Source organism: Panulirus ornatus, chromosome 11, assembly GCF_036320965.1.
Source record: "Panulirus ornatus isolate Po-2019 chromosome 11, ASM3632096v1, whole genome shotgun sequence".
NCBI classification, from domain to species: Eukaryota; Metazoa; Arthropoda; class Malacostraca; order Decapoda; family Palinuridae; genus Panulirus; species Panulirus ornatus.
Window position 1 is genome coordinate 16,290,110 of NC_092234.1, and position 14,529 is coordinate 16,304,638.

At 39.2% G+C, this 14,529-nt stretch overlaps 1 protein-coding gene across 4 annotated transcripts in view; it reads right to left on the bottom strand.

Moving 5' to 3' along the window:
- Rbcn-3B (WD repeat-containing protein Rbcn-3B) overlaps positions 1-14,529 on the bottom strand; it is a 393,934-nt gene that overhangs the window by 65,589 nt on the left and 313,816 nt on the right. For all 4 annotated transcript variants that reach the window (XM_071666665.1, XM_071666667.1, XM_071666666.1 and 1 more), the window contains 2 exons: positions 7,910-8,104; positions 1,394-1,521 (listed from right to left, as the gene is read on the bottom strand). In XM_071666665.1, coding sequence (XP_071522766.1) covers positions 1,394-1,521; positions 7,910-8,104 — 323 coding nt within the window. The remainder of the gene's footprint in view (positions 1-1,393; positions 1,522-7,909; positions 8,105-14,529) is intronic.

Genomic DNA, 14,529 nt, shown 5'->3' on the forward strand with positions numbered 1-14,529 from the left:
GGAATAGAGTGAACTGGAATGATGTGGTATACCGGGTTGACGTGCTGTCAGTGGATTGAATCAGGGCGTGTGAAGCGTCTGGGGTAAACCATGGAAAGTTCTGTGGGGCCTGGATGTGGAAAGGGAGCTGTGGTTTCGGGCATTATTGCATAACAGCTAGAGACTGAGTGTGAATGAATGAGGCCTTTGTTGTCTTTTCCTAGCGCTACCTCGCACACATAAGGGGGGAGGGGGATGGTATTCCATGTGTGGTGAGGTGGCGATGGGAATGAAGAAAGGCAGACAGTGTGAATGGTGTGCATGGGCATATATGTATGTGTCTGTGTGTGTATATATATGTGTACATTGAGATGTACAGTTATGTATATTTGCGTGTGTGGACATGTGTGTATATACATGTGTATGGGGGCGGGTTGGGCCATTTCTTTCGTCTGTTCCTTGCGCTACCTCGCAAACGCGGGAGACAGCGACAAAGCAAAATAATAATAATAATAATAATAATAATAATAATAATAATTATTATTATTATTATTATAATAATAATATATTATAATAATAATATTATTATAATAATAATTATCCCTGGGGATAGGGGAGAAAGAATACTTCCCACGTATTCCCTGTGTGTCGTAGAAGGCGACTAAAAGGGAAGGGAGCGGGGGGCTGGAAATCCTCCCCTCTCGTTTTTTTTTTTTTTTTTTCCAAAAGAAGGAACAGAGAAGAGGGCCAGGTGAGGATATTCCTTCAAAGGCCCAGTCCTCTGTTCTTAACACTACCTCGCTATCGCGGGAAATAGCGAATAGTATGAAAAAAAAAAAAAAAAAAAAAATAATAATAATAATAATAATATCAATATAATAATGATAATAATAATGAAAATAATTGAACATATAAGTGTTTCCAATGCTGTCAAAATATATAATTTTAATATCTGTGCAGGAATAAATTTCCTTCATATTATCCTGACTTTGTGTGGTGAAATAGAGTTACATCTAACAACTTTCTGCCAAAAGTCATACAATCCAAAAGCCAACTAAACTGAATGCAACAATTCTGGTGTCACATTACTTTTTATACTCAATATCTGGCTTTCTAGTTTCTGTCATTCAATGCAAAATTAGTAAAAGCATTCATATGATGACACTGAAAGCATTATTATGAGGAATTCATATATGGCACTCAATAACATATGGTGAAGTGCAACACTCAACATTCATAGCCTTCTAATACATCACTACACAAACATATTACAAAGGTGTGTTAATGACACAAGTAGCGAAATCATGTGACCATGATCCTGAAGTACATTATAACAATGACATTAATACTTAGCACAGCAGATAAAAGTCAAAATTTTTCACAACAAATATAAACCAGTCTGGAGAGCTGTTACCTGTGTCCTATGCTCCAGTTCAACCATCTCAGGTGGCAGCTCAGCAGCCAAGTCTGGGGGTAAGTTCATGGGGGGCATGTCTGCTTCTCGTACTGGATGCCATGTAGGCATAAACAATGACATGTACCCTGCAAGTAAAATAAACTAAAAATGATTGAATACTAAAATGCAACTTCAAATCTCGAAATATCATGTATACCTCTTAATGCAGTCACAGTCAGTTGCCATATGAAGAACCTTCCCAACACAAAATAGATGCATACCTCCTAAATACCTTCAAGTGTGGGTGTATTTGATTGTGTAATTACCTCTGTAGTAAGCTATAAGTACACTATGTGGAAGTTCTAAATATGTAAAGCACCAGTGGGGTGTGCATACCATACAGAAGGGAAAAATTATAAGTGTACTTGCAAGATCACAAACATTGCACATTTGTTCAGGATAAAACTAAGCTTGTTGAATTTTGGTGAATTTGATCCATTCATTTCAAATACAGTCTTTCAACTGATTAAATTGTATATCTAAGACAGAGTGTTTGAATTTAACTGAGAATTATGCTCCAAAGTTTGAAGAGGTGATGGGTAACCCTCTTTATATGGAATTTTTTGCAACAAAATTACCAAGCAACATTTTACTCACTATGGCAGAGTGGTTTATACATGCAGATGATATACTTTGTATCTGGTCAACCAGCAAAAATCTACAAACTCTCTTTCCCTGCTCAACAATATAGTACCTTCCATTAAATTTAATGTAGAATTAGAAAATGATAACATATTACCATTCCTAGACTGTCCAATTCACGGAGTCACCAACTATTTTAGTTTAGAATGTAGAGAAAACCCACCTATATTCACTATTACTCTGTCCAACATGATATGACTTAAACAATCAACAGTCTTACTGATGTTACTTAGAACATTACTCATATGAGGACTAGAATTAATGGACAAAGAGTGTAAGAATATCTATAGTATTGGATCCAACTTCAAGTATCCTATATCTTTCAGTGATAAATCTCTTTATCTGGCAAAGAAATCATAATACCAAAAGTGTTTTTGTTATGCCCTTTTATGATAATTTCATTCAAGTTCCCCGCCAAATCAAAGATTCCAATGTACATGTAGCCTTATGCAATGCCAGTACTATCAAGAATGACTTAATACAAAATTCACAAGAAAATTCTGTGGGCTGTATTTAAGAAACATCCTGTGGAAGCTGTAATATGTTTTATATGGGACAATCTGGCTAGGAAATTTCTGTTAAGGTTAAGCAAAATAAATACTGTGTAAGAACAGGATGGGTTTCCCATGCCTTGTTTATTCATGATAGAAATAAAAACCACTGTATTGACTGAACTAATGCTACTTCAGTAAATACTTATAACTCTCTGATCAAGAGAAATATAATTGAATCTTCTCTAACTAGGCATAAAAAGAATTGTTATATGGATACTAGTGAAGGTCAATATGAACTGGATAGTTTTGCCATAAGCAAAATTTGTATACAGCTTAATATGTCTAGACTGTGTAATAAAATTCTGACAGATGCAGTGCATGACTCAACTACCAGATGCCACATGTATGCAATCTAAAAAAAAAAAGCATATTTTCCCTTTCCCTACATAGAGTGACTGTAAAATGAGCTCCCTTCAATCTTGATTATTCCCCTGGAGTTGCAATACATGAAAGCACTCAAGATTTTTTGTTTCATTTTCCCTTATGGTTTTCAACAAACACTTAGATCATGCTCATCACTATCATCAGTTTGCATATATATATTATACTTAATCACCATTTCCCACGTCAGTAAGGTAGTGCCAGGAAACAGATGAAGAATGGCCTATCCACTCACATACACAAATATATATATAAATGCTCATACACACACATATACATACATATACATATCAACATATACATACATATACATATCAACATATACACAAATATACATACACATACACAGACATATACATATATACACATGAACATATCATACATGCTTGCCTTCATCCATTCCTGTCGCTACCCTGCCACACAGGAAAACAGTATCACTACCCCCCCTGCTTCAGCGACGGTAGCACCAGGAAAACAGATAAAAAGGTACCATTCATTCACACTCAGTCTCTAGCTGCCAAGTGTAATGCACTGAAACCACAGCTCCCTATCCACATCCACGCACCACACACCATTCCATGGTTTACCCAAGATGTTTCACATGCCCTCTTTTAGTCCAATGACAGCACATTGACCCCAGTATATCACATCGTTCCAATTCATTCTATTCCTTGCAAGCCTCTCACCCTGCTGTATATTCAGGCCGCGATGGCTCAAAATCTTTTTCACTCCATCCTTCCAACTCCAATTTGGTCTCCTGCTTCTCCCTGTTCCCTCCACTTCCGACACATATATCCTTTTGGAAATCTTTCCTCACTCATTCTCTCCATATGTCCAAACCCTCTTCTGCTCTCTCAACCACACTCATTTCATTTCCACACATATCTCTTATCCTTTCATTACTTACTCAATCGAACCACCTCAAACACATATTGTCTTCAATCATTTAATTTCCAACATATCCACCCATCTCTGTACAACCCTATCTATGGCCTATGCCTCGCAACCATATAACAATATTGGAACTACTATTCCTTCAAACATACCCATATTTGCTCTCCAATATAACATTCTCAACTTCCACACATTCTTCATTGCTCCCAGAACCTTCGACCCCTCCCCCACCCTATGACTCACTTCCACTTCCATGGTTCCATTCGCTGCTAAGTCTACTCCATGATATCTAAAACACTTCACTTCATCCAATTTTTCTCCATTCAAACTTACATCCAAATCAACTTGTCCCTCAACCCTACTGAAGCTGATAACCTAGCTCTTATTCGCATCTACTCTCAAATTGGTCCTTTCACACACTTTTCCAAACTCAATCACCAACTTCTGCACTTTCTCACTCAAAGCAGCCACCAGTGCTGTATCATTGGCGAAGAACAACTGACTCACTTCCTAGGTCCTCTCATCCACAACAGACTGCATACTCACCCCTCTCTCCAAATCTCTTGCATTTACTCCCTAACCACCCCATCCATAAATAAATTAAACAACCATGAGGACACCACACACTGCTCCAGAACGACCTTCACTGAGAACCAATCACTCTCCCCTCTTCCTACTCATACAAATGCCCTACATCCTTAGTAGAAACTTTTCACTGCTTCTAGCAGCTTACCTCCCACATCATATACTCTCAAAACCTTCCACAAAGCATCTCCATCTATTCTATCATATGCCCTCTCCAGATCCAAAAATGCTGCAAACAAATCCATTTGTTTTTCAAAGTATTTCTCACATACATTCTTCAAAGCAAACACCTGATCCACATATCCTCTACCACTTCTGAAACGAAACTGCTCTTCCCCAATCTGATGCTCTGTACATGCCTTTACCCTCTCAATCAATACCCTCCCATATAATTTACCAGGAATACTCAGCAAACTTATACCTCTGTAATTTGAACACTCACCTTTATCCCCTTTGCCTTTGTAAAATGGCACTATGCATGCATTCCATCAATCCTCAGGCACTTCACCATGAGCCATACATACAATGAATATCCTTACCAACCAATCAAAAACACAGTCGCCCCCTTTTTTAATAAATTCCACTGCAATACCATCCAAACCCATTGCCTTGCCAGCTTTCATCTTCTGCAAAGCTTTCACTACCTCTTCTCTGTTTACCAAATCATTCTCCCTGACCCCACTCACTTCACACGCCACCTCGACCAAAACACCCTATATCTGCCATTCTATCATCAAACGCATTCAACAAACCCTCAAAATACTCACTCCATCTCCTTCTCACATCATCACTACTTGTTATTACCTCCCCATTTGCCCCCTTAACCGATGTTCCCATTTGTTCTCTTGTCTTACGCACTTTATTTACCTCCTTCCAAAACATCTTTTTATTCTCCCTAAAATCTAATGATACTCTCTCACCCCAACTTTCATTTGCCCTCTTTTTCACCTCTTGTACCTTTCTCTTGACCTCCTACTGCTTTCTTTTATACATCTCGCAGTCATTCACACTACTTCCCAGCAAAAATCATCCAAACGCCTTTCTCTTCTCTTTCACCAAAAATCTTGCTTCTTCATCCGACCACTCACTGCCTTTTCTAATCTGCCCACCTCCCACCTTCCTCATGCCGCAAGCATATTTTGTGCAAGCCATCACTGCTTCCCTAAATACATCCCATTCCTCCCCCAGTCCCTTCAAGTCATTCACTCTCACCTTTTGCCATTCTGCACTCAATCTCTCCTGGTACTTCCTCACACAAGTCTTCTTTCCAAGCTCACTTACTCTCACCAGTCTCTTCACACCAACATTCTCTCTTCTTTTCTGAAAACCTCTACAAATCTTCACCGACACCTCCACAAGATAATGATCAGACATCCCTCCAGCTTCCCCTCTCAGCACATTAACATCCAAAAGTCTCTCTTTCACATGCCTATCAATTAACACATAATCCAATAATGCTCTCTGGCCATCTCTCCTACTTACATATATATACTTAAGCATATCTCTCTTTTCAAACCAGGTATTCCCAATCACCAGTCCTTTTTCAATACACAAATCTTCAAGCTTTTCACCATTTTCATTCACAACACTGAACACTCCATGTACACCAATTATACCCTCAACTGCCACATTACTCACCTTTGCATTCAAATCACCCATCACTATAACCCAGTCTCGTGCATCAAAGCTGCTAACACACTCACTTAGCTGCTCCCAAAGCACTTACCTCTCATGATCTTTTTTCTCATGACCAGGAGCATAGGCACCAATAATCACCAATCTCTCTCCATCCACTTTCAGTTTTACCCTTATCAATATAGAGTTTACTTTCTTACACTCTATCGCATACTCCCACAACTCCTGCTTCAGGAGAAGTGCTACTCCTTTTGCTCTTGCCCTCTTACCAACCCCTGACTTTACTCCCAAGACATTCCCAAACCACTATTCCCCTCTACTCTTGAGCTTCGTTTCAATCAGAGCCAAAACATCAAGGTTCCTCCTCAAACATACTACCTACCTCTCCTTTTTTCTCATCTTGGTTACATCCACACATATTTAGACACTCCAGTCTGAGCCTATGAGAAGGATGAGCACTCCCCACATTGACTCCTTCTTCTGTTTCCCCTTTTAGAAAGTTAAAATACGAGGAGGGGAGGGTTTCCAGCCCCCTGCTCCCGCCCCCTTTAGCTGCCTTCTATGACACATGGGAAATACAAAGGAAGTATATATATATATATATGCCATCCCTGAGTCAGTAAGGTAACCCTAGGAAAAAAGACAAAAAGCACCACATTCATTCACATTCAGTCTCTAGCTGTCATATGTAAAACACCAAAACCACAACTCCCTATCCACACCCAGGCCCCACAAACCTTTCCATGGTTTACCCCATATATTTCACATGCCTTGGTTCACTCCAGTGATAGCACATCAACCTAGGTATACCATATCAATCCAATTCACTATTCCTTGCAGGCCTCTCACTCTCCTGCATATTCAGGCCCCAATCGCTCAAAATCTTTTTCACTCCATCCTTCCATCTCCAATTTGGTCTTCCCATTCTTTATGTTCCTTCAACTTCTGACATATATATCCTCTTTGTCAAACCTTCCTTGATCATTCTCTCCATATGCCCAAACCATTTTAACACACCCTCTTATGCTTTCTCAACCACAATCTTTTTATTACCAAAATCTCTCTTACCTCTTCATTACTTACTCAATCAAACGACCTCACACCACATATCGTCCTCAAACATTTAATTTCCAACACATGCACCCAACTCTGCACAACCCTATCAATAGCCTATGCCTTGCAACCATATATATTGTTGGGACTGCAATTCTTTCAAACATACCCCTTTTTGCCCTTCCAGATAATGTTCTCACTTTCCACACATTCTTTGGCACTCCCAGAATCCTTGGCCCCTTCAACCACCCTATAAGTCACTTCTGTCTCCATGGTTCTATTTGCTGCCACGTCCAACCCCAGATATCAAAAGAACTTTACTTCCTTCAATTTTTCTCTATTCATATGTACACCCTAGCTAATTTGTCCCTCAACCTTGATGAGCCTTATAACCTTGCTCTAATTCACATTCGCTCTCAACTTTCTCCCTTCTCACACTCTTCCAAACTCAGTTACCAATTTTTGTTATTTCTCGCTGTATCTAACATACCATAATTAAGTTATTATATCATAATACATTATAACTCACTATATCATAATTAATATCAATATAAGTAACATTCATTTATCATTATCATTTTCATATCAGTATTAATGTCCCATCATTTAAGCAATTACTCTCAAACCAATAAGCATCAAATAAAATATTTTTCAAAAATAACAAAATTTGAGTTTAACTTATCTAACACTATGCTCCACCACAGTTTTCCAACATCAGAAATGAACTTACCAGATTTGGATATAAGGCCGTACGAAACTGGAACTCTCGGTTTGAGGAGGCCAAGAATGTTTTCACAGGTGATGTCAAGTGAAGGGTCAAGGCCCCAAGAGTGTAACAGTGACATTAGCATCTGGCCAATCTGTAAGGTTTGAGCTGTGACATCCAGATGTCGTGGAATCTGCACACGACCACTCCCACTTCCATCTGAGGGCAAAATGTTAATAAAAGCCACATAATATTTCAACAAAAAATAATTAAAACCAAGAACAGATTCTGAAATGTAAGAATCTCCTAATCTAGCCAGATACAGACTTCACTGTATCAAAATTCGGCTTCTAGAAGTCCCTTTGCATCTCAATAAACTAAGCTTGGGATATGATAAAGACAAATAGTCCAGAAAAGTATGAGCCCATCTGACTAAATATGAGAGGTAATGGAATGGTTTGCTTGTTCCCGACCTTGGTCATGAGCATCAATGAAACATGTGACAGCATGATGTGCAACACCCAGGTGCATTTCTTTATCTCACTAACATAAAATCTTCTCTGCACATATACACAGAAAAGTATGAGCCCATCTGACTAAATATGAGAGGTAATGGAATGGTTTGCTTGTTCCCGACCTTGGTCATGAGCATCAATGAAACGTGACAGCATGATGTGCAACACCCAGGTGCATTTCTTTATCTCACTAACATAAAATCTTCTCTGCACATATACATGTTACTTGACACTGATTCACAACACTGTAGGGTAATGGTGCAATGATATTTTCCATAATTCTACACCTTCCAAGATAATTCAAGTAGAAATTTCATGAAACAACACCTAGCATGGTAACTGCCTGCCAGTATGAGGTAAGCAAATGCTTCATCAATACATCAACAAACTCAGTCCCCATGTTCTCATGCAACTGTAATGTCTTTGATGCACAAAGGACCTTCTTTTTTTTTTTTGTCAAATCATAGCAGTTATGAGTGCTATCACTTCATGTTTTGAGAAGTCCATTAAACACTCAGTACTGGTAAAAACCTGAAAATGATTGAGAATCATGACCAAGGGAAGATTAGGATGCACCTAATGCACAGCCCATTTCTGACCACATGGTGATTCAAGTGACTTCAGGTGACCCTGGAACTATTTCCATCTGAATCTGAGTAATGCTTTTTACTCTTTGAACTCCTCCAGCCTCAGGGTGGCGACCTACAACACTCATCACTCAAGGAAAAAGGTAAGCTTCTATAACATTGGTTACTATAGTATCTGCTAATGTTCCCTGGAAAAATCTGGGAAGGAAGGGATTTTGACCTCAAGCAGAAGTGGAATTCTATCAGACATTCTGAAAATCTGAACAAATATCATCGCCCACTTCACTTTCATCATACAAGGTGATTACATCATAAAAGAAATCAAGCAGAATTGTCACACATGAATGATTTCATTGTAAACATGGATAAAAAAAAATAATCCCAGATATTTGCCAAGGCTTAGTTGTCTTTAATCATGTCAGTGCTTTCCATAACTAATGGATGAACTGAATGGGTAATGACTCTGTTCCTTCTAACATAGCTATAAAATTCTTAAGGGTTTCTTTTCCTTTTTCTGCAACTGAAGTTTACTCAAACTTTTTCTTTTAAATGCAACTTTATAATACTTACTGTACCAAGTTATCTACTAATCTCTATGATTTTCCTGTCTACTATTATATTGGATGACAAGCATTTCCTTACTTCTCTGCTCCACCATTTTGGCTTGGTTCTAGGAAGTGTAACCTCAGCTACTTTGAAGTCTTCTTGGAGCTTTTCCAAGCTAAAACCATATCAATATTATCAAGACAAGAGCAATGTGAAGAACATTATGATTTGTAGTTCTAAAATCTGGTATTCTTTCATGATAGTTGAGATGATCGGTATTATAAGCAGTGGTCAATACTTCCTCAAGAGATGTGATCACTCGCACCAACCTTTTCTCAAGCTAGAGCATCATAGACCAGATCTTCATTTGTAGGGAGAACTAAGACTACTATATTCACAAGACAAGTAGGTTTCTAAATTAATTGTATTAAAGGACAAATGAGCAACTTTGGAAAGAGGTGACCAACAGGAGCTAGTGGAAAAGGATTCTCCCCACTTACCACTTCAATGATAGACAGAAGTTTCATTAAACAAAGCATACCATTCACTATCCTACAATAAAGAAAATTAATAACAAAATATTCTGCTGTAAAATACATCACTAGATATTTGAGCTGTAGAGGAATACCATCAACTAACTTCCATCAGTAAAACTACACCAACTACCCAAAAGTGCCTGCTCACCATTTGTCCTAAACCATAAAACTGTACAACTGACTGCTTAACACTTAACAAAGCACATAAACAACTGCCTTATGCCAGACGAAGTTCATCTGTGATAGTACTATAAAGGTTGAAAAAAAAAAAAATCTTCCAGTATTCTACACATAAAGTACACCAATAAAAGTCTTACACATGACAGAGTGTACAAATGATACTCCTACATTGAGGGACATAGTGTACTGTATAATACCAACTTTCCTACCAAAGAATAAAAAAGTATTAAATCTTCCACATCACAGCAATTCTACTTAATAAAGCACACCTATTACTGCAAACTAGCCAGACCTCCCACAGCAATGGAGATATATCAACTGCAGCGCTATGTGAGTGAGGGTACACTACTGACTCTACGAAGAGAATATACATCATAAACTACCCTACAATGAGAAAATATATGAACAATTGCCTTGTATCACAAAACACACTACCATCTCTCCTAATGCTAAAAAAAAAAAAAAAATCAACTTACCTATACATACATTAGAAATGCAAATTAACCTACATTATATAAAACACCATCATTTCATTACATGTGACAACACCCTTACATCATTGCAACAACAGTCCTCAATGAGTGAAATTATACTACTATCAAGCCTCTTACACTGGACAATGCACCCAATTCAGGCTGTCCTATAGAAAAGGTAAGTCATCATCTTACCTATACCAACAACAGATCATACACAACTGTTCTACAGCAGAAAAATATTCCACCAAATATCCAAGAGCAAATAAAGTCCATTGCAATATGTTCTACAACAGAAATGATACATTACAGGTACAGCACCAAAATATGGAATGCCTGGAACCTGGACAATGCCAGGTATCTTATTTCTCCTATTTCCAATATATATATATATATATATACAATAGGATAGGATAAGATAGTGCTCAAATTATATAATTATATTTAAATATATAATTAATAATTAAAATAATAATTTAAATGATGAATGTGGGATAGGGGGTGAGAAGAGAATACTTGCCAACGTATTTGTGTAGTCGATTAGAAGGCATAAAAGGGAGGATGCCGTGGTGAAAGGTGTGGAAATTCTAACAGTGGAGTTTTTTTATTTAATTTTCAAGTAGGAAAGAGAAGTATTGGCCAGTGATGAGGTTTGCCGTCAGGGGTCGATGTCTCCCTGGTTTTAATTCGTTATCGTATGGGGGTTAATGGCGAATAGTTTGAAAGAGGGAAGATAATATAAATATATATATAACTTATCATGTAATAGATTACATAAATTGTAAAAAATAATAAGTAATAATAATTATTATATATATTATAACAATAGTATTATATATAATAATAATTTAATATTATGATTCACGCATTCCGGCGAATTATCAAGGTAGCGTAAAACGGGGACTGAAGACTTTGAAGGAAAATCTATTGCCAGCATGGGATACGTTGTGAGAAGAATAAGGTTTCCACAAGATATGGCGAGGTTATGGATAGTATTTGAATGATCTAATAATGTGAGGACAAAATTTGAGCTCATCGAAATATAACGTAGGTAAAGATGTAGTGGAAAACTCAGATCTTTAAACAACAGGGTTGAGGTCATATAAAATCAGTAGTTGACCAATGAGGATAAATTACGGACTATGACACAAGGGAAAGGGGACCAAATGGAGGTGGAAAGATGAGTGGAAAAAAGATAGGGGCCTCTAACAGCAGCAGGATGTGAGGACAAGAACAGAGTGAATGAGGATTGGTATGCGGTGCATATGGATGAAAAAAGCTTGAAACCAAAATTGAGGTGTATATGGACATGTAAACATTTAGGGCAGGGACTTCGTCTTCCTGCCAACTCCAAAAGGTGAGAGCGACAAAATAAATTTGAGCATATATACTATAAAATAATATAGAGAATGAACAGAATTATGGACTTTTATATATTACCATTGGAAACAATCAGGTTAAGAGCAAAAGACCAGCAAACTGCCCTGACCTCCGTAATCAAATTAAGGATACAACATGGGAAATGAACGTATAAATCAAATGGAACTTCATCTTTCTACTTTCATAAATTAAGAAACGATTACCAGGTGAGTTTAAATAGGTTAATGAGGCATAAGATCAATCCAGCATAGGGATCCGCCCTAATGTCACTGACAACACATAAACCATGACAATGTATAGAAGTAATATGCGCATAGAGAAAATCAAGTGGGGTCTAGCCAACATTTGCAGAATAAGGCCAGAGACAAGGGGAGCTCGATACATGAGAAAGCTCTAAAACATTGCGAGAGAGAGACCAGCAATTAGGAGGTGGTACCGGTAGTAGTGCACAAACCACAGCCCTTGCCTCCACAGGTGCTGGTCCGCGGTCCTTACCGTTGTGCGTATTAAGATAATACCTGAAGGGCTTCACCACATAAACCTAATTTATGAGTAATAGCAATGACTGGGCTTCAATGGGGAAACCATTATGAAAATATACTGCGTGAGGGTTAGTGTTACTAGGAAATTGTGCGCGGAGGGAGGGAAATTCTGGGTTGACAATACCATAAACAAGCTAATGACTGGTTCAAGAAACCAATAATGCGGATGGCCAGGGGAAGTCTGTAGGAGAAGGGTACCTATGGACATCGTCAAACCCATGACATGCGACTAGCCTGTAGCCCTGCCTCCACCCCACCTCCCTTGCCCCACCCTAACTTTCCTCCATAGATTTTTCCAGGTACGGTATGACCATCTCTGCCACCCGGACGGACGCAACCTAATTTAAACAAAACGGAGATAGCTAAGGTGGGATTGCGAGATGTTGAATCGATGTTTGTTGCTGTACAACGTATATTGTAAAACTATCTCTTCGTATTTTGAGTAAAAAAGTCGGCCATCCTAACCAAGATACAGAGTAACCTTGTGTGGTGGCCCAGTTGGGGAGCGTGGGACGACCTTCCCTTCTCCAGCTACACTCCTCCCTCCTGACCTCCGCTAACTTACACTACACTGTGATAGCCTACACCCAGGGCCTTACCTCCCCCCCACACACTATCCCCAGGGGGTTATCATTCCCAGGCCGACCGAAACCCTGGGGGTTGCACCCACACCTAAGACCCAACTAAGACACACTAGGGTGAATCACTACCAGACCCCGACCTAACCCCTGGGACCATACACTACCTAAAGGTAACTCCTCGACCTTCTCTTACTCCACCACACTAACCCTGGACATACATCCATACTCTATCCCTGGGGTAACCCACACTCAGCCCTGAACCTAAACTCATACCCTATCCCTGGGGTAACCTACACTCAGCCCTGGAACTGCACCCATACACTACCATGGGGTAACCCACACTCAGCCCTGGAACTGCACCCATACACTACCATGGGGTAACCCACACTCAGCCCTGGACCTACACCCGTATCCTTTCTCTAAGGTAATCCACAATCAGCCCTGTGGTAACCCACACCCAGGCCCGGAACTACCCTTACCTACATCCACACACTCTGGCTGTGCTGAGCGTGAAGAAGAGGTTATTATTGTGAGACTGGAAGTATATCTCCACTCCTGCTCTTGGACTACCCTTTCTCTTGTGTTGGTTCAACCATTCTTGTTCTGGGGTTATCCAGACAAGGGAAATGACATTGCATCTGATAAAACTCTACTACCTTTGACTCGCATCCATCTTTGCTTAAAATCACTCCAAGTAAGTGTGTTATCCCTAAAGCGAACCTTCCCTTACCCACGAGACGTGCGACAACCCATTGGCCTCTCTCTGTAGCCAAAGGCCTCGCTAACGTCAACTGTACTGACGGTCTTCTCTGATCTAAACAGCAACACTCTCTGGCTCGAGTTTCTCCTGTACCTCCACCTTACACGATTCTCTACCTTCCCTTCATCCTTTAATGATCCTCTTACTAATTTTAAGCTCCTCCCTCTGATCTTTTTCGTACACCATTTTCTCTGTCTGTGGACACAAGCAAAGCATCGGACCAATTGGCGTCGCTCATCATGTTTTGGAGCGTGCTTCTGGACCTGAGCCCGTGTTTGTGTTTGTTCCTAGTCTTTCTTTATAAAAACTTTCCCTTCCGATTCCTGATGGACAAGAAGGGTGACCGTTCTAATCCTTACAAATGTCATTTCACTGTTCACGTAAACTTTATTTCCCTAGTCTTTGACTCCCTCCCTCCTCCACTTCCGTTTCACTAGTACGTCTGAAATGTCATAACCTTCTCTTTGACCATCAGTATGGCATTGCTACATGTAAGATCCACCGGTGGTATCATTTCAGCCTTTTCTGATTTGTAGTTATAAAC